Consider the following 26,772-nt stretch of genomic DNA (forward strand, 5'->3'; position numbering starts at 1 on the left):
TTTTTTTTTAAAGACAGAGTCTCACTCTGTTGCCCAGGCTGGAGTGCAGTGGTGCCATCTCGGAGACTCACTACACCCTCCGCCTCCCAGTTTCAAGTGATTCTCCTGCCTCAGCCTCCAGAGTAGCTGGAATTACAAGCGCCTGCCACCACACCCAGCTAATTTTTGTATTTGTAGTAGAGATGAGGTTTCACCATGTTGGTCAGGCTGGTCTCGAACTTCTGACCTCAGGTGATCTTCCCACTTTGGCCTCCCAAAATGCTGAGATTACAGGTGTGAGCCACCGTGCCCGGCCTAAAATAAAAAAGTTTAAGTCGGGTACTCTTTGAACTACAAAGTTGGTAGCTTTTACCCACGAAAAATTCTCCAGGCACTTACGGAGATGAGAAAAACAAAACAAAACAAAACAAATTTATTCTCTCACAGCTTTAGAGTCTAGAAGTCTAAAATCAAGGTGTCACCAATGTTGGTTCCTTCTGGAGGCTCTGAGGAAGAACCATCACATGCCTTTCTCCTGCCTTCTGGTGGTAGCCAGCTTTCCTTATCATTTCCCAGCATGCAGCAGCATGCTTCCACCCTCTGCCTCCATTACCACATGGCATTTTCCCTTTCTGTATGTGTATCCTCTCGTCTTATAAGGAAAGGACCCCAGTCATATTGGATTAGGACCAACTCTGATCCAATATGACCTCATCTAAATTTGATTATATCTACAAATACCCTATTTTTAAATAATGTCATGTTCACAATATTTGGGATTAAGACTTTGACGTATCTTTCTAGGGGACACAATTCAACCTTTGATACTTTCTTACCTGAATGCCTTTTATTTCTTTTTCTTGCCTAATTGCCCTGGCTGGAACCTATATAGTTCAATATTTAATAGAAGCGAGAGTGGGCATTTTGGTCTTATTCCTGATCTTAGGGGGAAGTATCCTGTCTTTCATCATTTATTTTTTCATAATTGAGATTTTGTTGGTTGTGTTAAGGATCAGTACACAATTCTTCACATTTATACTGAAAATCTAAAAAGCCATGTATTGTAATTATTTTTAAAAGTTACTCCAGTGACTTTCCAGCTTAAAATTTGGAGGCAAGTTTTCATTAAAAGGCTATCAAGTGCTAGTATCCTTACATGTTGATAAACTGTTACATACTTCCACAATTTGCAATTAAATAGCATATAGACTACATACTTAAAATTTCAGTCTTTCACAGCACATTAACAAAGTTATTAGGAAAACAGGACTACCACAACCAAAGATTTATAGAGTGCACACAATTCTGACAGGGATTCCAAATTACTGGGATTACAGCCATGATCAAGGAATGGTTTTCTTTAGGAAGCAGTTCTACTAAAATACAACATGGGTCCAAGCGCGATGGCTCATGCCTGTAATCCCAGTAATTTGGAAGGTGGGAGGATCGCATGGTAGTTCAAGGTCAGTCTGGGCAACAGAGGGAGATCCCGTCTCTACAAATAAGTTTTTTAAAAGTTGGCCAGGCGTGGTGGCATGCGCCTCTGGTCCTGGCTACTCTGGAGGCTGAGGCAGGAGGATCGCCTGGGCCCAGGAGGGTGAGGTTGCAGTGAGCTGTTGTCGCCACTACTGCACCCCAGTCTGGGCATCAGAGCAAGACTCTGTCTCAAACAAAACAGAAGCAGGCTGGGTGCATTGACTCACGCCTGTAATCGCAGCACTTTGGGAGGCCGAGGTGGGCAGATCACGAAGTCAGGAGTTTGAGACCAGCCTGGCCAACATGGTGAAACCCCATCTCTACTAAAAATACAAAACATCAGCCAGGCATGGTGGCGCACGCCTGTAATCCCAGCTACTTGGGAGGCTGAGGCAGGAGAATCGCTTGAACCCAGGAGGTGAAGGTTTCAGTGAGTGGAGATTGCACCATTGCACTCTAGCCTAGGCAACAGAGCAAGACTCTGTCTCAAAAACAAAACAAACAAACAAGCAAACTGAAGAACCAGAACAAAACCATGGGAATAAAAGTAACTAAAAAATTTCAAGACATCAAATGCAGGACTGTGACTCCATATCGCCAGTTAATATGGTGGAAGGGTAAGCTGATACCTAAGACAGTCAAAGCCTCCCATAATTCAATATCCCACACTGTTTTCTGGTTGTACCAAAAAATAAACAACTGGCAAATGATTTTTACCCTTAAAAGCATTTACACTTAAAAAATGGGATGTGGTGGGATTCCCTTCTTCTTAAAAATGTTTCTAGAGTTACTAAAAAACTTGCATTTATGAAATAGTTGATAAAAATATTCCTCTGGAATGTACAAGAAGGGAGACAGGGACTATTGGTAAGACATGGTATATGATATTAATCAGACTTGGCTTTTTCTCTCCGGCTTCATCAGAGGCTGGACTTTCCTTGGTTTTTGTTTCTCTGTTTTCTGTAGGTAAATGTGATTTCTTGGTTAGCCACTTCGTTCTGTTTTCCCTTTGTTCCCCTTTTTTCTCTTGTTTGCACTTTTTTGTTTGGAAATTTATCCTTTCCTGCTGCCTTTTTTGGCTTTGTTTCCACTTATGCAGGAGTAGGTTTAGCTGACAGTCATACCAATCTCATGTTGGGCTCTTTCCTTCGCTGCTCTTCTGCTGAGCTGATCTTTCTCTTGGGCATCTTGCGGCCGGGAGTGTGCATGTTGGTGCCTGTGAGTCGCACCATGCTGAGAGCCTTCTCAAAGCTGGGCTGCCTGGCTGCTACCACTTCTCCTATCCTGTCTTATCATTAAGTGTAATGTTACCATGGGTTTTTCATAAATGTCCTTTACCAGGCTAAAGAAGTTACTTTCCATTCCTAGTTTGTTGAATGTTTCTTTCATTAAAGGGTGTTGGAATTTGTCATGCTTTTTCTGCATTTACGGAGATGATCATATGAATTTTATTTTTTATTGTATTGATTTTTGGATGTTAAACCAACCTTGCTTCTCCAGGAAATATTCTAGGGTCATAATGTCTAATTTTTATACATTGTTGGATTTGGCTTGCTAGTATTTTATTGGTGATTTTTGTGTCCATGTTCACAATAAATATTGGTCTGTACTTTTCTTGTGATGTCAGGAGCTGAAGTCCTACTCCCCTAGGGAAAAATGCTCTCCAGGTGGGACCTTGGGGACCGGGGGCCTTGTATTTTTGGGTGCAGCAGTTTGAGGTGGAGTGTCTGCCATGCTGAGCTGGGAGGAAGGAGAGAGAGAGCAGTTTTGGTTCACATAGACTCTCACCTTTGTTAGCAAATTTTCAGATTTTCTTGAACAGATATTTCTTCATTTGGTTTTTGTCGCTAGGATCATTTTCAGAGGCTGTTAAATGTTTTGTTTTTAAAATCGGTTTCACTGAGGAGTGGGTCAGTGAAGCTTCTCAAGCTGTCGCTCTGGACATTGGTTCTGTAACTTCTTAATTTATTAAAATGCGTTTAAGTTTTAAGCTATGTAGGATTATAAAAATTTTGCAATACCTTTTAGGCTTTGGTTTCCATTGGTAAAAATTGGCAGCAGATGTGACTAGAGTTGAAGGATTATGAAAATGAAGAAGTAAAGTAAGAATGGTAGACGTACATAACAATATGATAAGAGTTAAAATTTGCACGTAATACAATATAAAGATAAAATCAGGAGCAAGAGACACAAGAATTTTGCCTTTAAATTATTTCTGTTCTTGCTGGTGAAATTTTGTGAATAATTATAAATTAAGACAAACCAGTTTACGCTGTTGTAACTCAAAGTATGGAAAGACCTCTAAAAATGTAGTGCATGTTGAGAAACAGAACATGTTTAGAGAAATATTTAAGATATTACTTATTTTTTTCGTTTTTAGGAAATGACCACAGGTGAACATATCCAAGATGAACCAGGTAACTGTTATCAAGGAAACTGCTAAGACTACCTTGATTAACACTAGTACAATGATTTAATAGTGGGGATAATAAATGAATCATTTTGCTGGAGAGTTTAACAAAAAGATTCAGCTATTGAATGTGTTATCTCTGTGAGAAATGTGGATTCTTGGAATGTTATTTTAGAAGGTGAATTAAAAGTTAAATGTTTAAGAAATATTTGAGCATTTCCTCTGGATCTGTACGAATGGGAGAGCATTTTCCTTGAAGATACTATTTAATGGGAGGGAGGCATGGTCAGTGAGTCAAAACCAACAGTGATGATTTATTTATTTGTAACATATAACCTGAACGAAAGACTACACTAGTAAAGGATTAATGGTTCAGAGGATATTGGAATCTGCTACTAGGAGATAAACACCTCAATTAAAAATATTTTTTAAGTGAACAGATTTCCGGATTCAGTCTCTTGTTTTAATGTTGATATATTTCCTCACAAGGTACCAATGATGGAAGCACTGAAGCTGCAATAACTTTACTTACAATGGGAGATCTAGTATTGCAGTCAGAGATCAGTACTGAACAGGGTGATGGTAAGAATGAAAGCTAAGTCCTACCAAAAATAAAGACTTTTAAAACCTAACTTTTAAGAAGTTATACCCACATTTGAGTAATAACTCTTTTACATTTGAATTTGTCTCCATTTTGTTGTTCTTCCATAAAGTGTGATATGTATGTATTGATCCATCCACTATTTTACTACCGTTTAGGTGTAGTGACAGCTAACTCAAGATCGTACACTTGGTTTTTTAAGAATAATTTGTATTCAGGCCGGGCATGGTGGCTCACACCTGTAATTCCGCACTTTGGGAGGGAGGCAGAGGCAAGGCCCGATGGAGTAGGGATCGGGAAACCATCCTTTGGCTTGTACCATGGGTGAAACCATCTCTACCAAAAACAAAAATTTTAAGGAGCGGTCCATGGTGGAGGTTGCTTGTTTAGTCCAGTTTTATTGGGGAGCTGAGGCAGGAGAATGGGCGTGAACTGGGGGACTGGGAGCTTTGCAGTGGAGCCGAAGGATTGCACAGTGCACGCCACTCCCCAGCCTGGGCAAAGAGCGAGACTTGTGGTCTTTTCAAAAAAATAATAATAAATAAAATAATAAATTAAATAAATAAAAGAATAATTCGTATTCATGGAATAGTTGCTCTAGTGAATACTACCATTACCATCATGAATGTCATTGGTTAACTGAGCTCACTGATCACTGATCACTTTATACATGTGTCTTTAGCCAAGGAGTTGCTGCTTGGGATGGTATTCACAATTAGATGACAAATACGGTACAAAGAGACAATAGCACTCATTGAAATCATTTAGTTTAAACTGTTCTCAGTTTGGACAGAGCCAAAAGATTTATCAACCAAGATTTTTAATTTATTAGATGGAAATCACAGGCGATAAATCTTTACTATCTAACTATCTTTTAAGTGCATGAAATGAGTAATTATACTATTCCTGGTAATTATTTTGCCTGGTTATGAGTAGTCTACCGTTCATTTTATTTACTTATTTATTTATTTGAGACGGAGTTTGATTTTGAGTAGCCTACCATTCATCTTTATTTATTTATTTGAAGCAGAGTTTCACTCTTGTGACCCAGGCTGGAGTGCAATGGTGCAATCTCGGCTCACTGCAACCTCTGCACCCCAGGTTCAAGCAATTCTCCTGCCTCAGCCTCTCGAGTAGTTGGGATTACAGGCACCTGCCACCACGCCCAGCTAATTTTTGTGTTTTTAGTGGAGTTGGGGTTTCACCGTCTTGGCCAGGCTAGTCTTGAACTCCTGACCTCAGGTGATCCATCTGCCTTGGCCTCCCAAAGTGCTGGGATTACAGGCATGAGCCACTGCGCTAGCCTCCATTCATTTTAAGTATTAGACTTTTGGGCCAGATGCAGCAGCTCAAGCCTATAATCCCAGCACTTTGGGAGGCCAAGGCTGGTGAATGCTTGACTTCAGGAGTTCAAGACCAGCCTGGGCAACATGGTGGAACTCCGTCTCTATAAAAAATACAAAAAATTAGACAGGCATGGTGGTGTATGCCTGTAGTCTTAGCTGCTTGGGAAGCTGAGGTGGGAGGATCGCTTGAGCTCAGGAGGTCCAGACTGCAGTGAGCTGAGATCGTGCCACTGCACTCCAGCCTGGGTGACAAAGTGAGACCCTGTCTCCAAAATAGATAGATAAAAACGTATTAGACTTTTAGGCTTGGAACCGTATATTTATCAGGAAAGTCTCTGGTTTGTGTTCTGTATAGGGCTCCTTTCTTAGTGGCAGAGTATTGCAGTAGAGCCTGTCAAAAACATATAAAGTACATATAGAACATAAAGGTTTTAAAAATCTTAAATGCTGGCAGTGCTGTCTTGAAATCCATCTGAGATTGTATAATTACTCAAAATAACAAAAGGACTCATTTTTACTAATAATTGCATAAAATTTCAGTCCATAAGGATTATTAAGCTCACAATAGGTCAAATCCCTGGCATGAAATAGGGAGATCTTAAATTTAAATTTACAGCCAACAAGAGCAAACTTTATTTTTTAAATCTTTTTCTATTGCTGCTGCACAAATGAAGCAAACTTTAATAATACAGGATTTTACAGTTACTAAATGTTGAAGAATTTATTTTGAGCATCTAATTTGGTCCATTTTAATTTTGTTTTGTTTTTTTTTTTTCTTCAGTAGGGGTATGTATACTTCCTCATGTACATTCAAAGGATAAAAGCCATATTCCTTTTAGCCTAGATAATGTAAATCACAAAATTGTTCATGAATGTCAGGAGCTTTCTTCACCTGTCATTCCTACATCTCCTGCATCATTTGAAGAAAACAAGATTGTATTGGAGGAGCAAAGTTCCAGAGAAGAAATAAGTTTAATGGAGAAAGTAAAGGAGAATGCTACACCAACCAGGTTTATTTTAGTATTCAATTAATAAATATTACTAAAACCACCATCAAATTAGTTAATAGCTTTGAGTAATGCTTGTAAATGTAAAGTAGGCAATGCTAATTTCTTACCCTTTAAAGATGGACTGATTTTGATTTTAGGTTAATGGTTTGCATATTTAAATTATAGTAGTAAATGTTGTATATCTTTGAAGCTTTGATGAAATAGATTTATGTAAATGTCTCTGTTTTACAAATACAGACTGAATTCTCTTCTTAAGACCTCTAGTGAAGTTACTACTTTGTAATTTTAGTATTAAGAAATGAACACTTGTAGACAATGTGGCACCTAACAGGTCGTTCACTCTTATCAGTGCTAGACAGACTGTATTAATGTGAGAGAGTAAGATCTAACGTGATTCATAAATTTCTCTATCTTCTGTTTTTAGGAATACAATTTCTAAAGTGACTAGTAATTTGAGAATAAGAAGTAGACTTGCCAAGCCTAAGCCAAATCTTGAGAAGACTTTAGGGACCAACAGGTTTGATGATTATCGGGAAGTTTCCAGTTTGTGTGTAACCAAAGGGGAAGAAATGGAAACTCAAAGAGGTAAATTTTATTCTCTTAATATGTTGCAAAATCATTTTGACACAATAGATTACATTAACATTTCAAAGAAATATTTGGTCATTAAATTGCTTTAAGTTACAATAAAATAGTTTCAAATTAAAAAGTAAGATGAGCTATAAAATAAATATCCATAAATCTACCAATTGGTTTTAGTAATTAATACCATTTTGCTGTATTTGTGTGATCAATTTTTTGTCTTTTTATTCTCTCTCTCTCTCTCATAGTTGCCCCTTTAATTAGGGGCACTGACCTCCCCAATCAGTCAGAAATTTGTGTATAGGCTGGGTGCAGTGGCTCACACCTGTAGTTCCAGCATTTTGGGAGTCTTGAGCCCAGGAGTTGGAGGCCAGCCTGGACAACATAGTGAGACCCTGTCTCTTATGAGTTGAAAACATATATATTCGTGTATAACTTTTGTCTCCCAAAAACTTACCTACTAATGACTTACTGTTGACCAGAAGCCTGATTGATAATATTGTTAATTAACACATATTTTGTATTTTAGATGTGTTATATACTGTATTCTTATGATAAAATAGGCTGGAGAAAATTTTTTTAAAAAATTTTCTTTTTCTGTTTTTTCAACTGATGTCCTTGAGCCATAGAGAAATGAAAATGTTATTAAGAAAGTCAGGCTGGGGCTGGGCACAGTGGCTCACACCTGTAATCCCAGCACTTTGGGAGGCCAGGGCAGGCAGCTCACTTGAAACCAGATGGGGCTGGGCAACAAGGGAGAACCCCATCTCTACAAAAGTACAAAAATTAGCCAGGCATGGTGGTGCATGCCTGTAGTCCTAGCTACTCAGGAGGCTGAGGTGGGAGTATCACCTGAGCCCGGGGAGGTTGAGGTTGCAGTGAACTGTGATCATGCCAGTGTACTCTGGCCTGGGCAGCAGAGTGAGACTCCATCTCAAAAAAAGAAAAAAGAAAATCAGGCTAGACACAGTGGTGGTGCACACCTGAAATGCTAGCCCTTTGGGAGGCAGAGGCAGGAAGATCACGTGAGCGCCAGGAGTTTTGAGACCAGCTTGGGCAATATAGGGAGACCTTGTCTCTACAAAATAATTTTAAGAAGTTAGCCAGATGTGGTGGCACACACCTGTGGTCCCAGCTACTCACAGGTTTGAGCTTGCAAGATCAGGGCTGCTGTAAATTGTGGTATTGCCATTGCACTCTAGCCTGGGCGACAGAGCAAGACCCCGTCTTAAAGAAAAATAAAAGGAAGAAAATTATAAGGAAGAGAAAATACATCTTCAGTACTGCATTGTATTTATCAGTACTAAAAGTTTATGTCAACTGTTTACAAGATGAAACATCTGTCTGAAATGGTGGGCAACCCCAACTACAGGTGTCAATCTGTAATACGTACCAAGCAATTCAGCTTTTTCTTATAATGTTAGGACTTTCCTCTGCTTCTTGGGAGTGCTTCCAGCATCATTAATGGCACTTTGTATGGGTCCCATGGTGTTATTCACAGTATTGCACTAAACATGAAAAATACAGGAGAACCATGAAAGGTCACCTTTTCTAAAACCTCTCCCGACATGCAGGCTCAAATTACCTGTTCTATATAGAAATCTCTTTTTCCCCATTTGTGATGCTATTCTTTGCAGTGCAGCTCCTTCCCGAAGACTTCCTCTAAAGTGGAACTAGCCAAACCTCCGTGTACCCACTTCTAAGTCTCTTTTGTATGTTGAGTTTCTAATTATTGATGCTAGTACTATAAAGTGAAGATACAATTATCGTGACAGCCAGGAATGAAATATTTGCAGAACAGGATTTGTTAATCATCTGTTTTACTGTTCAAAAATCTGTTAGCCAGGACTTCCTGCCGTGTGTATAAGTCTGATTTGTGGAATGAGAGAAGTTTGGAAGAGTCACAGTATAGGGATCTTCCTTTTAAGAGGGTATATGTTTCTAATAGAGGGATTTTAGCTGTATTATTTTGGTCTGTATCGTAAGTGTGCTTTTTGTTTAAGAAACAGAGAAAAATGCTTCCAAAGCAACAGAATTGGAAGATAAAAACCTCGGACCAGTTACAACAGCAGAGAATAAGGATCAGAGCAAATTGGCATGTGTACATGGTATCAAAGGGACCAGTATTTCTCCAGAAGTAAACCTAAGTGAAAGGTAAAAGAGGGAAGGGATTCTGAGATTCAGTTTATATTGTTTCAGTGATAGCCTTAAGTTGTGACTCTAAGAATTTGAAAAAGAAGTTCTGTTGCATTAAATATGTTTTAAAAGTTTGAAAACCATTGAATTAGATGATCTTTTACACACCTAGCTCTAAAAATAATTCCATGATTTGCCTGATTTCAAATGATACGCATACTAAACTCTCTTTCAGAAATGAAAATCAAGAAGAGAGCTCTCAGGAGGTTCACATGTTGTCAGTTGCTCCAGTTGCTTCCTCTGAGACAGGGCCCTGCACACTTGGTTTGGATAGGGGTCTTGGTGAAAATTCTGTTGAAGAAGCCCAGATAAAAGACTCTAAAGGAGACAGTGTGTTTACACTTCCTGTGCCAGAGGTAAAAGAATGTACAATATAATAAGGGATAACAAGGTGTTTCCCTCCATTAAAAAAAATAAATAAATAAAAGGTATAATTTACATACAATACACTTCACCTCTTTTATGTTCATTTTCTTTATTTCTTTTTTTTTTTGAGACAGTCTTGGTCTGTTGTCCAGGCCGGAGTGCAATGGTATGATCTCAGCTCACTGCAGCCTCTGCCTCCCAGGTTTTAACAGATTCTCCTGCCACAGCCTGCCAAGTAGCTGGGACTACAGGCATGTGTCACCAAGGCTAGCTAGGTTTTTTTTTTTTTTTTTTTTTTTTTTTTTTTTTTNGTTGCTCCAGTTGCTTCCTCTGAGACAGGGCCCTGCACACTTGGTTTGGATAGGGGTCTTGGTGAAAATTCTGTTGAAGAAGCCCAGATAAAAGACTCTAAAGGAGACAGTGTGTTTACACTTCCTGTGCCAGAGGTAAAAGAATGTACAATATAATAAGGGATAACAAGGTGTTTCCCTCCATTAAAAAAAATAAATAAATAAAAAGGTATAATTTACATACAATACACTTCACCTCTTTTATGTTCATTTTTCTTTATTTCTTTTTTTTTTTGAGACAGTCTTGGTCTGTTGTCCAGGCCGGAGTGCAATGGTATGATCTCAGCTCACTGCAGCCTCTGCCTCCCAGGTTTTAAAAAAATCCCCTCCCCCACCCCCCCCAAAAGGGGGGGGTCAAGGGCTGGTTGCCCAAAGGTTTGTTGGTTTTTTTTTTTTTTTTTTTTTTTTTTTTTGAGATGGAGTCTTGCTCTGTCGCCTGGGCGGGAGTGCAGTGGCCGGATCTCAGCTCACTGCAAGCTCTGCCTCCCGGGTTTACGCCATTCTCCTGCCTCAGCCTCCCGAGTAGCTGGGACTACAGGCGCCGGCCACCTGGCCCGGCTAGGTTTTTGTATTTTTTGGTAGAGACGGGGTTTCACCATGTTAGCCAGGATGGTCTTGATCTCCTGACCTCGTGATCCGCCCGTCTCGGCCTCCCAAAGTGCTGGGATTACAGGCTTGAGCCACCGCGCCCGGCCGGTTTTGTGTTTTTAGTAGAGAGGAGGTTCGCCATATTGGCCAGGCTGGTCTTGAACTCCTGGCTTCAAGTGATCTGCCTGCCTTGGCCTCCAAAAGTGTTGGGATTACAGGCATGAGCCACTGTACCTGGCTAACTTCACCCTTTTTAGTGTACAGTTCTTCAGGTTTTTATTACTCTGCAGTCATATAACCAATACATGAACAGTTCCATTAAAAAGTTCCCCAATTGAGAGAAGCCTTGGACTTGAAGAACATGTATACATTATCCAGTTAAAGGGAAAGGAACGTGTCTGTGTAAAGAACAGGTGTGGACCAGGTGCAGTGGCTCAAACCTATAATGCCATTAAAAAAAAAAAAAAAAAAAGCCAGGCATGGTGGCATTTGCCTGTAGTCCCAGCTACTCAGGGGGCTGAAGTGGGAGGATCACTTCAGCCTGGGAGGTAGAGGCTGCAGTGAGCTGTGGTCGCCATGCACTCCAGTCTGGGAGACAGAGTGAGACCCTGTCTCCAAGAACAAATGAGTATGAAATAGCATGTAAGTAGTATGAGTGGAATATTAATGAAGAAAGTGATTAGAAATGAACTTAGAAAGATAACCTGCAGACAGACCATAAAAGGATTTTTATGACTTGATAAGGAGTTTGGTTACATTTGAAGTTACGAGATTCCTCACCCCACCCTGACTTTTAATTTTGCTTTTATTTTGAAATAATTTTAAGCTTAGAGAAAAGTTACAAAAATCTTACAAAGAATTATCCCATACACTTCACTTTGATTCATTAATTGTTAATACTTTGCCTCATTTGTTTTTTTAACTCTGCCTTGCTCTTCATCTGTATAGATAAATACTTGGCTGGGTGGGGTAGCTCATGCCTATAATCCCAGTACTTTGGGAGGCTGAGGCAGGCAGATCACCTGAGGTCAGGAGTTCAAGAACGGCTTGGCAAACAAGGTGAAACCCCATCACTACAAAAATTAGCCAGGCGTGGTGGCATGCACCTGTAATCCCAGCTACTTGGGAGGCTGAGGTGTGAGAGTTGCTTGAACTCAGGAGACAGAGGTTGCAGTGACCAAAGATTGTACCATTGTACTCCAGCCTGGGCAACAGAACAAGACTCTGTCTCAAAGAAAAAAACAAAAAAACAAAAAAACCGAATCATTTGAAAGTAACTTGAGTCCATAAATACCTCATCTTGTGTCTAATAAGGATAAGGAAATTCCTTGTCACACTCAATATTACTACACTATGTAACATTGTCTCAATGATATGTAATATACAGTTTCCATTCCAGTTTCCCTAGTTGTCCCAATTGTGTCCATTATAGCTTTTTTTCTTTTTTAAACAGAGTCTTACTCTGTCACCCAGGCTGGAGTGCAGTGGCACGATCTCAGCTCACTGCAACCTCCGCCTCCCAGGTTCAAGTGATTCTTGTGCCTCAGCCTCCCGAGTAGCTGGGATTAAAGATGTGCACCACCACACCTGACTAATTTTTTTGTATAATATTTTTAGAAGAGATGGGGTTTCGCTATGTTGGCCAGGCTGGTCTTGAGCTCCTGGCCTCAAATAATTTGCCCACCTCAGCCTCCCAAAGTGCTGGGATTACAAGTGTGAGCCACCGCGCCTGGCCAGCTTTTTTTTTTCTTTTTCTTAAATTCAAGATCCAATCAGGGCTCTCACATTGCATTTGATTATCCTTTTTCCTTATTTTCCTTTAATCTAGAGTATTTTCTTGTCTTTTGTTCACAAAAGAAAAAGCAAGAAAAGTTTAGAACAGTCTAGGCTGGCCTACAGTCTGGATTTCTTTTTTTAAATTGCTTCCTCATTACTAGATTCAACTTACATGTTTTAGGGCAAGATTATTATGTAGGTAATGACGTGTTCTTCCTTTTGTATCACATCAGGAGACACATGATGTCAGTTTGTCCCATTATTGGTGATGCTGACTGATCACTTGGCTAGAATGATACCTGCCAGATTTCATTATAATGGCATCTTTTCCATTCTGTATTAGTAATTTGTCAAATGGGACCAACGCAGCAAGTGGTTACCCTGTAGTTTTAATGTCCATTGATGATTCTTGCCTTAATCAATTTTTGACATTGTTGGTTGCAAAATGAGAGTTTTAAGATTTTAAGCAGGCTGGGTGCAATGGGTCACACCTGTAATCCCAGCACTTTGGGAGGCCGAGGCGGGCGGATCACAAGGTCAAGAAATCGAGATCATCCTGGCCAACATGGTGAAACCCCGTCTGTACTAAGAATACACAAATTAGCTGGGCATGGTGGCATGCACCTGTAGTCCCAGCTACTCGGGAGGCTGAGGCAGGAGAATCGTTTGGACCCAGGAAGGGGAGGGGTGGAGGCTGCAGTGAGCTGAGATTGCGCCACTACACTCCAGCCTGGCGACAGAGCAAGACTGTCTCAAAAAAAATAATAATAATAAAATAAAATAAAAGATTTTAAGCAGTAGAAACCCAGCATAGTGTCTTACACCTATAATCCCAGCACTTTTGGGAGGCTGAGGTGGGCGGATTACTTGAGCCCAGGAGTTCGGGACCAGCCTGGGCAACATGGCAAAACCCCATCTCTACCCCCGAAAAATTTTTAAAAAATTAGCCAAGTGTGGTGGCATGCATCTGTACTCCCAACTACTCAGGAGGTTGAGGTGGGAGGATCGCTTGAGCCCAGGAGGTGGAGGTTGTAGTGAGCTAAGAGATTTTAAGCAGTAGAGAATTACAGTCAGGATTGCATTTTAGAAAAACTACGTTTGCAGTTTTTTGAAAAACAGATTGGAGGGAACCATACTGGATTCAGGGAAAGCAGTTTGCCTCCATTCACATGTCATGTGCTAATAGTACAAAGGCTGGTGTGATGGGAGTAGAGAAAAAGTTGTGGGATTTGGGTCTCCCTATTCTGTCACTTCAAAAATCATTTCATAAAATGCACATATTTAACATTGTAGTCAGGATTCTTTGTATTAATATTTAAATGAATCAAAAGTTTATTGGAACAGCCTAAAGCTTCAAACACTTGAAAAGTGTATATGGTTAGATATTGTTGAGTTAATCTCTTCACTATGTCATATTGACAGGAAGACTTTTTAAATATAAGATTTGGCCAACCTCACTCTTTCATTTTGAATTTTTATGGCAGTATACACCAACAAGTATTCCAGAAGTCCAACAAGAGAATATAATCAATCCTCAAGACCTAACAGGTATGATAATATGCTTCAATGACATGTCATAGAACCTAATTGTATGATTTTTACCCCTTATTTTACTATGGAAAAACACAAAACAGTTTTATTTTAGTCTATGCTGGCCTTAAATTTAAAAAGTTTTATAGAAACACCTTGAAGTATTTTGCATATCAGTTTTGTTTTTCAGAGTCATAAATCTTCTCCATAGTATATCACCTTTATCCTTTATGAAATTACTTCTTGGGCCGGGCATGGTGGCTCACTCCTGTAATCCCAGCACTTTTTGAGAGGCTGAGGTGGGCAGATCACTTGAGGCCAGGAGTTCAAGACCAGCCTGGCCAACATGGCAAAACACCATCTCTACTAAAAGTACAAAACTAGCCAGGCATGGTGGCACACACCTGTAAACCCAGCTACTTGGGAGGCTGAGGCACAAGAATCACTTGAACCCAGGAAGCGGAGGTTGCAGTGAGCCGAGATTGTGCCACTGTATTTTAGCCTGGACAACAGAGTGAGACTCTTGTCTCCCAAAACAAAAAAAAAGGAGGGAACTTACTTCCTCAGGCTTGGGGGTCGTGGCGGGGAGCATTTATTTATTTAATCTTGATGATAAGTTGTCCTGAGACTTGTCTTTTTAGAAATGAAATAAATTAATGATATTCTGTTATTTCATAGTTGAGCTTTTTTATTACTAACTTTTAAACTTTAATAGTGAATCTAGTTGCTAATGTACCTCAAGATGGAGAAGATGAACAAGCCTTTATTTTAACTCTGGTGGAAATTCCAACCAATGCAGTAGAAGAATTTACTGATGCCACTGCCCAGTTCATGCCAAACCCTTTACTGCCAGCTCCCATATTGGTCAAATCAGTGAATACCGAAGAAAGAGGTGACATGAGGTAATGAATGAGCGGAACTGTTTTCGCTAGGAGGAAAAGTGATTTATGAATTAAGTAGTATTGATTGAACAAACCATTCACCAATATTAGTTGTTATTGTTGTGGAAATCTTATTTATCATTTATGTGGTAAGTTAGAGAAGAAATGTAATGTGATAGATTTTATATCTGATAAAGATGTCACTTAAATGTTTCATGTATTAGTTTTGTGTGAAACTTGTTTATTAAGTTATTTTGAAAGCTAAAAATATTAACAGTCTAGATCATAAAATGATACCTGTTAAAAGTGTGGTTACTTTGTATAGACACACACATGAAACTGAAATATACATTCACAGAAAGTTGTGAAAATAGTACAGTGGTAATAAATACAGATTTTTTTCTTAAGAGACAAGGACTTGCTTTGGTGCCCACGCTAGAGTGCCAGGCTAAAGTGTAGTGGTGCCATCATAGTTCACTGCGGCCTGGAACTCCTGGGCTCAAGAGATCCTCCTGGCTGGGCGTGTTGGCTTGCGCCTTTAATCCCAGTTCCTTGGGAGGCCGAGGTGGGAAGATCACCTGAGGTCAGGAGTTAAAGACCAGCCTGGCCAACATGGCAAAGCTCCATCACTACTACAAATATAAAAATTAGCTGGGCACGGTGGCACCACCTGTAATCCCAGCTACTCAGGAGGCGGAGGCAGGAGAACCACTTGAACCCAGGAGGTGGAGGTTGCAGTGAGCTGAGATTGCACCACTGCACTCTAGCCTGGGTGATAGAGTGAGAAAAAAGAAAAAAGATCCTCCTGCCCCAGCCTTTCAAGTAGCTTCTCAGCTACAGGTGCGCACCACCGTACTTGGCTAATTTAAACATTTTTTTTTTTTTTTTTTTTTTTAAGGGGGGGGGGTTTTCACTCGCGGCCCGGGCTTGTCTTGAATTCCTGGCCTCATGCATTCCTCCCACTTTGGCCTCCCAAAGTGCTAAGATTACAGGCATGAGCCACTGTGTCCAGCTATTCTTGATACTCTTATTTTTTTTTATTTTTATTTTTTGATACTCTTATTTTAATTCTTTATTTTGGAAGTAAGTTGTATCTTAACCACCATTAAGATAATTGTCCATAGTGTAGCATTAGAAATTGAAGACTTTTATATTTTTATTTTTGGAGACAAGAGTCTTACTCTGTCACCCAGGTGGAGTGCAATGGTGTGATCTCAGCTCACTGTAACCTCCGCCTCCTGAGTTCAAGTGATTCTCGTGCCTAAGCCAAGTAGCTGGGACTATAGGTGTGTGCCACCACACCCGGCTAATATTTTGTGTTTTTAGTAGAGACGAGGTTTCACCATGTTGACCAGGCTGGTCTTAAACTCCTAACCTCAGGTAATACACCTGCCTTGGCCTCCCAAAGTGTTGGGATTACAGGCGTGAGCCACTGCGCCTGGACTAGAAGGGACATTTTAGGTTAAATGTTTAACTTTACAATCAGGGAAAATACTATTAAATATTCAGATTTAATTCAATATTATGGAATTTAAGTTATAAGCCTTTAAGTATGAATGGAGCTCAAAACTATTAATAGCATTTTTGTGGCCATGGCCGTGTATCTCTTTGTTAGTTTGGAGTTTTTTGGTTTTATTGGAATTTTCATTGGAATACCTCAGCCTTTAATCTTGTTATTGAAAGGATTTCTAGGATCATTAAAAAAAGAAAGTATTAAATAACTTCTAATTCAGTGATTTAATATGTATTTCTTTTCTACGCAGTATTTGTTTACCAGCAACTTCAGTTGGTCAGGATGCCGTGGGTTTATCTATTTCTGGAAGAGATAATTCTAAAAAGCCTCCTGATAATTTGGATCTTATATCTAGGAAGAGATTTCAATGCAGGCTTGATGAAAATGACCACATTCTTCCTGCCAAAAAATGTTTGCTCACTTTAAGAGATGATTGTCAAGAATATACCTCTGAGGTAAGGTGGAATCGTTAAGTAAGATGGCCATATTGCAACAGATCTGTTTCTATTTTTTCCTTTATTCTCTTTAAACTTTTAGATATGTATAAAGTAAGTTCTGACATTTATCATAAGTTATTCAAGTAAAACTGGATTTTGGATTATCACTTTTAACCAATGGTAAATGAAAATTGATGGAGAGTAATCAAGAAACTTATCCCCAGCTCTGTATTGGTGGCTAAAAATAAGACCAAAAGCATTATATATGTCTGGATCTTGGCTCTACCAACTAGTAGTTGGAACACCTTAGGCAAGATACTTCACCTGTCTCTCTGATCAGGTTTCCTAATGCGTAAAATGGTAATACTAGTATCATCATCATCATGCTTAAAGCTACCCATTACTTTTAGGGGTAAAACCATAGTGTTTAGTGCCCCGTATTGTCTTGCTGATTTTCGTCTCTAGTCTCAATTTGTGCCAGCTTCTGCCTCACTTTCTGGCCACATTGGCCATCTTTCAATTCCTTAAATGTCCCAGGCAGGACACTTCATTTGATGTACCTTCTGTGTGCAACATTCCCTTGAAAAACATACAAACTTCTTTAGTTCAGTCATGGCTGCCTCAGGGAAGTCCGGCCAGACCATGCAAATTCAATCACCAGCCTCTATGTTGTGGGTGGGTTTCCTAGTACCCTCTTATTTTTGTACTCACCTAGTATGCCTCATAATTTGTAACTACACTGTGGAAAAGACCACTTAAAATCTGTGTTCTCGAAGAGAAAGTTAAAGACCAATAGTTCTTGAGTAATAGTTGACAAAGAGCAAATGTACTTTTATATATTTGGTGAGTCAAAAAATGCCATATCCCAGAATTGTTTTATTTTCTCTTGTTATGGGTAAGATTGAACATCTTTTCATATGCTTAGGAGCCATGTATATTTCCTTTTCTATGAACTGACTTTTCCTTTACCCATTTTTCAATTAGATTATTGATCTTTTTCTTATAGAACTGGAAGAACTCTGTTATATCTGTCTGTGGTAATGAGGTGCAAATCTTTTTTCCCAGTTCGTCATTTGTCTCTTGACTCTGCTTTCTTTGTTGTTGTTTTCTCATGCAGAACTTTTGAATTAACTTTTTATATGAACATTTCCAGACATATTAAAAGATAGACTGGGTGTAATATGTCCCCATGTGCCAGTCATCCAGTTTTAATAATTTATCAGCATTCCATGCAGACATTATTTTGTTTTGTTTTAAAAATATCCTTAATGACATGGACAAAAGACCATAGTACTTTACTAAGTACAAAACTAGGTCACCAGACTATGATATGCCATTTAAAAAATGATAGTTATACAGTGGTGTGAATATGTAAGAAAAGTATAATGTCCATTGGGGTTATTTGTGATTTTATTTTCTAAACGTTGTTTTAGCATTTTAATCCTGAGTTCTAGTTTGATTGCACTGTGTGTCTGAGAGACAGTTTGTTTATAATTTCTGTCTTTTTACATTGCTGGAGTGCTTTACTTCCAACTAATGTGGTCAATTTTTGGAATAAGTGTGACGTGCTGGAAGAATGTATAGTTCCTGTTGATTTGGGTAGAAGAGTTGCTATAGATGGCCTATTAGGTCCGCTTAGTGCAGAAGCTGAGTTCAATTCACGGATACCCTTGTTAACTTTCTGAGTCTCGTTGATCTGTCTAATGTTGACAGTGGGGGGTTAAAGCTCCCATTATTATTTGTGTGGGTGCTAAGTCTCTTTGTAGGTTTCTAAGGACTTGCATTTATGAAGTCTGGGTGCTCCTGTATTGGGTGCATATAATATTAGGATAGTTAGCTCTTGTTGAATGGATCCTTTTACCATCATGTAATGCCTTCTTCTTTGCCTTCTGACTTTTTGTTTAAAGTCCTGTTTTACCAGAGACAGGATTGGAACCCATGCCCTTTTCTTTCTGTTCCATTTGCCTTGGTAGATCTTCCTCTCCTCCCTTTGTTTTAGCCCTATGTGGTGTCTGGCACATGAGATTAGGTCTCTGGAATCAGCAACACTGATGAATCCTTGACTCTTTATTCCAGTTTTGCCCAGTCTGGTCTTTTAATTGAGCATTTAGCCCCTTTACATTTAAGGTTAATATTATTATGATGTGAATTGATCCTGCAATTATGATTGTTAGTCTGTTATTTGCCCATTATGTATGCAGTTTCTTCCTAGCATCGATGGGCTTTACAGTTGGCATGTTTTTGCAATGGCTGGTATCAGTTGTTTCTTTCCATGTTTAGTGCTTCTTCAGGAGCTCTATGTAGGGCAGGCCTTGGTGGTAACAGAATCTCTCAGCATTTGCTTGTCGTAAAGGATTTTATTGTTCTCTTCACGTTATGAAGTTTAGTTTTGAGTGGATATGAAAGTCTGGTTGAAGAATTGCATTTCTTTAAGAATGTTGATTGGCCTCCACTTCCCTTCTGGCTTGTAGAGTTTCTGCCGAGAGATCTGCTGTTAGTCTGATGGGCTTCCCTTTGTGGGTAACCTGACCTTTTTCTGGCTGACCTTAACATTTTTTCCTGCATTTCAACTTTGGTGAATCTGACAATTATGTGTCTTGGAGTTGCTCTTCTCGAGGAGTATCTTTGTGGCATTCTCTGTATTTCCTGAATTTGAATGTTGGCCTGCCTTGCTAGATTGGGGAAGTTCTCCTGGATAATATCCTGAAGAGTGTTTTCTAACTTGGTTTCATTCTCCCTGTCACTTTCAGGTACACCAATCAGATGTAGATTTGGTCTTTTCACATAGTCCCATATTTCTTGGAGGCTTTCTTCATTTCTTTTTACTCTCTTTTCTCTAAACTTCTCTTCTCGCATTTTAACAATTTTTTAAAAACTGCTTTTACCAGTTAAGTACCCTTTATTCGAAATGCTTAGGAAGTGTTTCAAGTTTCAGATTTTTTTGAATTTTGGAATAATTGCATTATACTTACAGTTGTATTATACCTAACAGTTCCACATCCCAAACCTGAAAAGCCAAAATCTGCAGTCTTCAATGAGAATTTCCTTTGAGTGTCATGTCAGCACTCAAAAAGTTTGGAATTTTGGAGCATTTCGGATTTTCAGCTTTGGGATGCTCAGCCTGTACAAAATTGTAGGATACACATATACTGTATTCAGATAGAAAACATTTTTTATTTTCTGTGATCAGATTTATCAGTCTTTTTGTGTATGGCTTCTGGAGATTATGTTATGCATTGGAAGTCCTTTGAGACTTCAAACAAATGTCCTAGTTAATGTTAATAATACTGATTTGTTGAGAATTTGATTTGGTGTAAGGAATAGGGCCAAGTTAATTTTCCTCATATGACTTTTACCATTTACTGAATAATTCATCTTGTTTCCACTGATAGGAAATTCCATTTTAATCAGTAAGACAATAAATCTTCATGTTTGTTTGGATATATTCCTAAAACTTACTTTTCTTTTATGTTGATTAATCTATTCGTTCTGGGGCCAGTGTCATCATACTGTTTGCATTTTTGTAGTTTTCTTTATTCTTTTTTTTTTTTTTGAGACAGAGTTTAGCTCTTGTTGCCCAGGCTGGAGTACAATGGCATGATCTCAGCTCACTGCAACCTCCATCTCCCAGATTCAAGTGATTCTCCTGCCTCAGCCTCCTGAGTAGCTGGGATTACAGGCATGTACCACCACGCCCAGCTAATTTTGTATTTTTAGTAGAGACAGGGTTTCTTCATGTTGGTCAGGCTGGTCTCGAACTCCTGACCTCAGGTGATCCACCTGCCTTGGTCTCCAAAAGTGCTGGGATATTACAAGCGTGAGCCACCGAGCCTGGCTGAATTTTTGTAGCTTTATGATGCACTTTGGTATCTTATAGGGATAGTATCTCTCCCAAACCCATATAATTTTTTTCTTTTTTCAAGTTTCTCCTCATTACTTATATGTTCTCAAATTAATATGAATTTTGAATTAACTTGTTTAGCTCTTTAAGAAAGACTTCTATTCATATTTGTATTTGAATCATAGTAACTTAGATTAATTTAGGGAAAATTAACAGCACAATTATAATATTGAATCTTCCTATTCAAAAACATGGTATGTCTTTCCATTTGTTTAAGTCTTGTTTTGTGTCTTTCTAATTTATGTTAAACTCTTCTTCATATAAATCTTACACGTTTCTTATAGGTTACCCCTATGAGTTTTATCTTTTCTGTTGCTATTATCATTAAATTCTTTTCTGTTTAGAAAGCTTACTGAGTTCCCCCTCATCATATGCAGTAGTTTTTCAGTTGGTTCTCTTGGGTTTTGTAGGTAAACAGACCTATCATCTGCAAATATAATTTTAATTCTTCTACTTTTTATAGTTCTAATTTTTTTTGTAATTATAGTAGCTAATATAACTAAAAGTAATATTAAAAGTGGTCCCAATAGTGCACATCTTTTTTTTTTTTTTCCGATTTTAATTAGAAGAACTTCCATGTTTATTATGTGGGATGCTAGCTTTTAGATTGCAATAGTTATGTTTTATAGTGTTAAGAAAATGTCTATTCCATTTTATAAATTTTTTTCAAGAGTGAATATTATTGGGTACCTTTTCTGTAAATATAGATGATTTTTCTCCTCAGATCTATTGGTTTGTATTAGATTTCATAATGTCAGATCATCTTTGCATTCTTGAAACAAGCTCTACTTGATTGTGATGTAGTAGTCTTTTGATGTGCTGCTTGTACTATTTCTTTGATACTTTTGCACTGATATTGAAACTGATTATAAAAGGCATTTAGCAGCTTTCTCTCTTCCAGTGGGCTCTGGAACACTTTCAAATAGTAGCAATATTTTTGCCATAAATGTTTAGTAGACTTCCTGTAAGAGCTTTTTGGGAGATAATATGGTTTCTTTACTTAAAGAAAAAAAGGAAATAAAATTAACTTCAGTTTTACTTGATAAGTAGATTTCTAAATTTTTTTGTAAATGTTTTTAAAACAGGTGCACTCAAAGGAATTAACAAATGCTTTTGAAGAAACAGGTGAGATATATTTTAACATGATTGCATTTTGCTAAATACTCCTGATTATTTGGGATATACCTTGTTCAAATATGAGATTGAAACTGAGTATTACTTTTCTCTAAGAGTAATACTTGTATTATCAGCACTTCTTTCCTGCAAAGGCCTTGGATTTGGCAGTTTGGTAGGCAAAAGAAGCTCTTTTCATCCTGTCATCAGTTGAAGACTATGTGGCTACAAGTATTTTCTATATAAGCTCAATAACTACATTTTAGGAGTTAGCTAAGTGTAATGGCTTTCCCCAACCCCCAACCCTGAAACAGGATCTCACTCTGTCACCCAGGCTGGAGTGCAGTGACACAATCACAGCTCACTGCAGCCTCCACCTCTCAGGCTCAAGCAATCCTCCCACCTCAGCTCCTAACTAGCTGGGACTACAGGCATGTGCCACTATGCCCAGCAAATTTTTTTTTATTTTTATTTTTTTTGAGATGGAGTCTTGCTCTGTCGCCCAGGCTGGAGTGCAGTGGCACGATCTTGGCTCACTGTAACCTCCACCTCCCGGGTTCATGCCATTCTCCTGCCTCAGCCTCCCTAGTAGCTGGGACTACAGGCGCCCCCACCACACCAGGCTAATTTTTTGTATTTTTAGTAGAGACAGGGTTTCACCGTGTTAGCCAGGATGGTCTCAATCTCCTGACCTCGTGATCTGCCCGCCTCGGAATTTTTGTATTTTTTGTAGAGACAGAGTTTCGCCATGTTGCCCAGCCTGGTCTTGAATGTACTTTTGTAGAGATAGGGTTTTACCATGTTGCCCATGCTGGTCTTGAACTCCTGGCCTCAAGCAGTCTGCCTGCCCCAGCCTCCCAGAGTGCTGGGATCATAAGCATTAGCCACCACCCGTGGCCTATAATGGCATTCATAATAGGTTCTTTACCCAGAAAATTAGTTTTGTTCTCGAGATCTTTTCAGGCTTAAGCTACCTACGGAAGCTGAAAAGATCTTAGAGTCTTCTATTTTTATAGGAATCTAAAATTTCTGTGGGGCATTAAACCACTTAGGGTCTATTTCCCTCATGACTAAAGGTGCCAGTCACATTTATCTTGTGTTTTGTACAACTCTTTATTTTTCATTTCTTTTATGACATCATTTCTCTTTTCTCTCAAACTTAGGCTTATCATTCATACATATAGCCACTGCTTTACCATGACAATGGCACTCAGGAATAAAAATGTTGCTGATGGCATCTTACAAGAGTTAGAGTTACAAGATAGAAGGGTTTGATAACCTATGATGGTTCTGGTTCTTTAAAAACACTTAATAATGGGCCAGGTGCAGGGGCTCATGCCTGTAATCCCAGCACTTTGGGAGGCCGAGGTGGGTGGATAACCTGAGGTCAGGAGTTCAAGACTAGCCTGGCCAACATGGCGAAACCCCATCTCTACTAAAAATACAAAAAGTTAGCCAGGCGTGGTGGTGGGTGTCTGTAATCCTAGCTACTTGGGAGGCTGAGGCAGGAAATTGCTTGAACCTGGGAGACGGAGGTTGCAGCGAGCCAAGATCATGCCACTGCACTCCAGCCTGGGTGACAGAGCAAAACTCTGTCTCAAAAAACAAACAAAAAATACTTGACTGAGCATGGTGGCTCACGCCTGTAATCCCAGCACTTTGGGAGGCCGAGGCAGGTGGATGATCTGAGGTCAGGAGTTGGAGACCAGCCTGACCAACATGGCGAAACCTCCTCTCTGCTAAGAATGCAAAAATTAGCTGGGCATGGTGGCAGGCACCTGTAATCCCAGCTCCTCGGCAGGCTGAGGCAGGAGAATCACTTGAACCTGGGAGGCAGAGGTTGCGGTGAGCTGAGATTATGCCATTGCACTCCAGCCTGGGCGACAAGAGGGAAACTCTGTCTCAAAAACAAAACAAAACAAAAAACCCCACACATTTAATGGGCCGAGCACAGTGACTCACACCTGTAATCCCAGCACTTTGGGAGGCCAAGGTAAGTGGGTCACTTGAGGTCAGGAGTTTGGGAGCAGCCTGGACAACATGGTGAAACACTGTCTCTACTAAAAATACAAACATTAGTTAGACGTGGTGGTGCACGCCTGTAATCCCAGCTACTCGGGAGGCTAAGGCGAGAGAATTGCTTGAACCCGGGAGGCAGAGGTTGCAGTGAACCGAGATCACGCCACTGCACTCCAGCCTGGGTGACAGAGCAAGACTCTGTTTCAAAAAAACAAAAACAAAAAAACTCTTATAATGTTAATACAGTCTTAGACTTAATTGTCCCAACTTTGACTGTGAAACTGTGATATGGTTACAGTTTACAGCCTCTAGAGATGTTCTAAGATTGCTCCCATCCATCTGCTCTCCAATAAAAGCATTAAGCAAACTACAATACAGTGAAGTGTTAGTGAATTTGTTATATGCTCTCTTTAATTAGGTTGTTTCTTTTAGCAGGTATACTTATCAACTTCATTCTCCCTTCACAGAGTTAAAGCGCTCTCTTTGAGAACAAGGCCTTAGCTATACTAAGGGAAAACAGGTTTTTTATTGAGTAAGAAAGCTTTAGTTATTTTGTTCTAATCCTTGGCTACTTTGGTTTTGTCTGCTGTTTAGTTAAGGAAAGAGAATTCTTTAGCTAAACTTGAGTATTTGAGAGTCTGTAGGTTTTACTTTTCAGGAGACCACAGGTACTTGAGTTACCACCTATATTTTGGATTGGTTTGGTTTCTAAATTTTAACAAACCTTAGATTTTTTAGAAAGTAATCACTCCCGTTGTGATTGCTCAAGAAATATTTCTGGGAAAAGATTTTCTAGGCCAAAATATATTGATATAACTATTTTGTTTCTGAATGCAGAAGCTGTTAGCATACCTTTTAACCAATTATAATAATAATCCAGATAACTCCACTAATGATAATTTAGCTTACTCTTATTAGGGTAGGTTTATATAGAATACCATGGGGTTTTTTTGTCAAATTTTGGGATTACATGGAATGTATTAACATCAATATCCTTGCTTTCCATTTGCTCTTTTTTTTGAAGGGGAGTCTCACAAAGGACAAAATGTTTTTCCTACCTCGGGAAGCACACTGACATCTCCAGAACCTCAAAGACAGCAAGTTGAACCAGCTTTTCAGAGCAGAGGATCTAGATCTCCTGATGCATGCATAGACAAGAATGTGCCTCAGTTACCTCAGGATGAAATGATTGTGTCTGATAAGGAAGAAAGAACGGATGCTGCTCCTAAGTCTGAGCAAATGGATAGCAGAACATCATCTTCTAAAGCCCCACTATCCAGGTACCATGAAAACATATTTAATAAGTGTTGTGCTCTCTGTCTTAATAAATAAAACCTATACAGAACAGATATATATATCAAGATTAGATCCAGTACTAAGGATGGTGTTTAATAACATATTCCTCCATCAGTAATATAAAGGAAGAAGTTTCAGCCAAGGAAATACAGTAATACTGCAGATACACATTTTGTACAATAAGAGCTTAAATTTAAGTGCTGAAACTTTGTTTTAGATAGAAAATCTTTAGAATGTTTTATACACTTATTTTTTTTAGATTGTTCATGGTTATTTTGATCATTACATATTCATTACATTACATATTCTACCATGTGCAGTAGCTACTAATGCACATATATATGGATGCTGACATCATTGAAGTCTCAAATAATGTGTCAGCTTTCTCCCTTGTGACAAACCAAAGAGGAAAACTATGGTTTTCTCTCCATAAGAATAAGTGTTGAAATTTAAGCAAAAGCCAACTTCTCTCACATTTTTCTCATATTCTAGAAGCAATGGTTATCAATAATTATTGGCTGGTCAGCAGCATCCGGAAGATAACGTGGTGTTGCTGAATTGAAGGAGGTGGGGGAACATGCACTAGTCTCCACTAAGGGGAAGGGTTGGGGGAAAGGACACATGTAGCTTAAAAGACATACTTAATAGATCTGTTGTTTTTGTTATCTAAATTATTGAAAATAAAGCTCAGTAGTATCTCTTCTGGCCTTAGAGATGCGCTGAAAATAGAATGAGGCCCAGGTACAGTGGCACATGCCTGTAATCCCAGCTACCCAGGAGGCTGAGGCCGGAGTTTGAGATTGCAGTGAGCTATGATTGTGCCTGTGAATAGCCACTGCACTCCAGCCTGGGCAACATAGCCAGACCAGTCTCTGAAAAAATAAAAAAAAGGCTGGGTGTGGTGGCTTATGCCTGTAATCCCAGCACTTTGGGAGGCTGAGGTGGGCGGATCACCTGAGGTTGGGAGTTCCAGACCAGCCTAACCAACATAGAGAAGCCCCATCTCTACTAAAAATACAAAATTAGCTGGGCATGGTGGCACATGCCTATAATCCCAGCCACTCAGGAGGCTGAGGCAGGAGAATCGTTGAACTCAGGAGGTGGAGGTTGTGGTGAGCCGAGATTGCGCCATTGTACTCCAGCCTGGGTAACAAGAGCGAAACTCCATCTCAAGAAAACAAAAAGAAAGAAAAAATAAATAAAACGAGGGAACCATCATGAGAGCTGGGATTAAAACAGGTTGAGAAGCAGTGTTCTAGAACAGAAGTCAGCATTTTTTGTAAAATGGCATTTGTACATATTTTAGGCTTTGTGAGCCATATGGTCTCTGTTAACGGCTATTCAACTCTGCAATTACAGCACAAAAGCAACCACAGACCATATGTAAACAGATGAACATAGC

General features: G+C 39.3%; 1 protein-coding gene across 2 annotated transcripts in view; it reads left to right on the forward strand.

Annotated features, from left to right (window-relative positions):
- The window catches only part of BDP1 (BDP1 general transcription factor IIIB subunit), a 128,833-nt gene that overhangs the window by 95,533 nt on the left and 6,528 nt on the right, over positions 1 to 26,772 (forward strand). For both annotated transcript variants that reach the window (XM_017890622.1, XM_017890621.1), the window contains exons 28-39: positions 3,836 to 3,872; positions 4,355 to 4,447; positions 6,594 to 6,822; positions 7,247 to 7,407; positions 9,408 to 9,558; positions 9,776 to 9,864; positions 10,321 to 10,412; positions 14,165 to 14,228; positions 14,926 to 15,112; positions 16,855 to 17,059; positions 22,028 to 22,067; positions 25,099 to 25,354. In XM_017890622.1, the coding sequence (XP_017746111.1) occupies positions 3,836 to 3,872; positions 4,355 to 4,447; positions 6,594 to 6,822; positions 7,247 to 7,407; positions 9,408 to 9,558; positions 9,776 to 9,864; positions 10,321 to 10,412; positions 14,165 to 14,228; positions 14,926 to 15,112; positions 16,855 to 17,059; positions 22,028 to 22,067; positions 25,099 to 25,354 (1,604 nt within the window). The remainder of the gene's footprint in view (positions 1 to 3,835; positions 3,873 to 4,354; positions 4,448 to 6,593; positions 6,823 to 7,246; positions 7,408 to 9,407; positions 9,559 to 9,775; positions 9,865 to 10,320; positions 10,413 to 14,164; positions 14,229 to 14,925; positions 15,113 to 16,854; positions 17,060 to 22,027; positions 22,068 to 25,098; positions 25,355 to 26,772) is intronic.

Source organism: Rhinopithecus bieti, unplaced genomic scaffold (genome assembly GCF_001698545.2).
Source record: "Rhinopithecus bieti isolate Rb0 unplaced genomic scaffold, ASM169854v2 scaffold_18354, whole genome shotgun sequence".
Taxonomy (NCBI): Eukaryota; Metazoa; Chordata; class Mammalia; order Primates; family Cercopithecidae; genus Rhinopithecus; species Rhinopithecus bieti.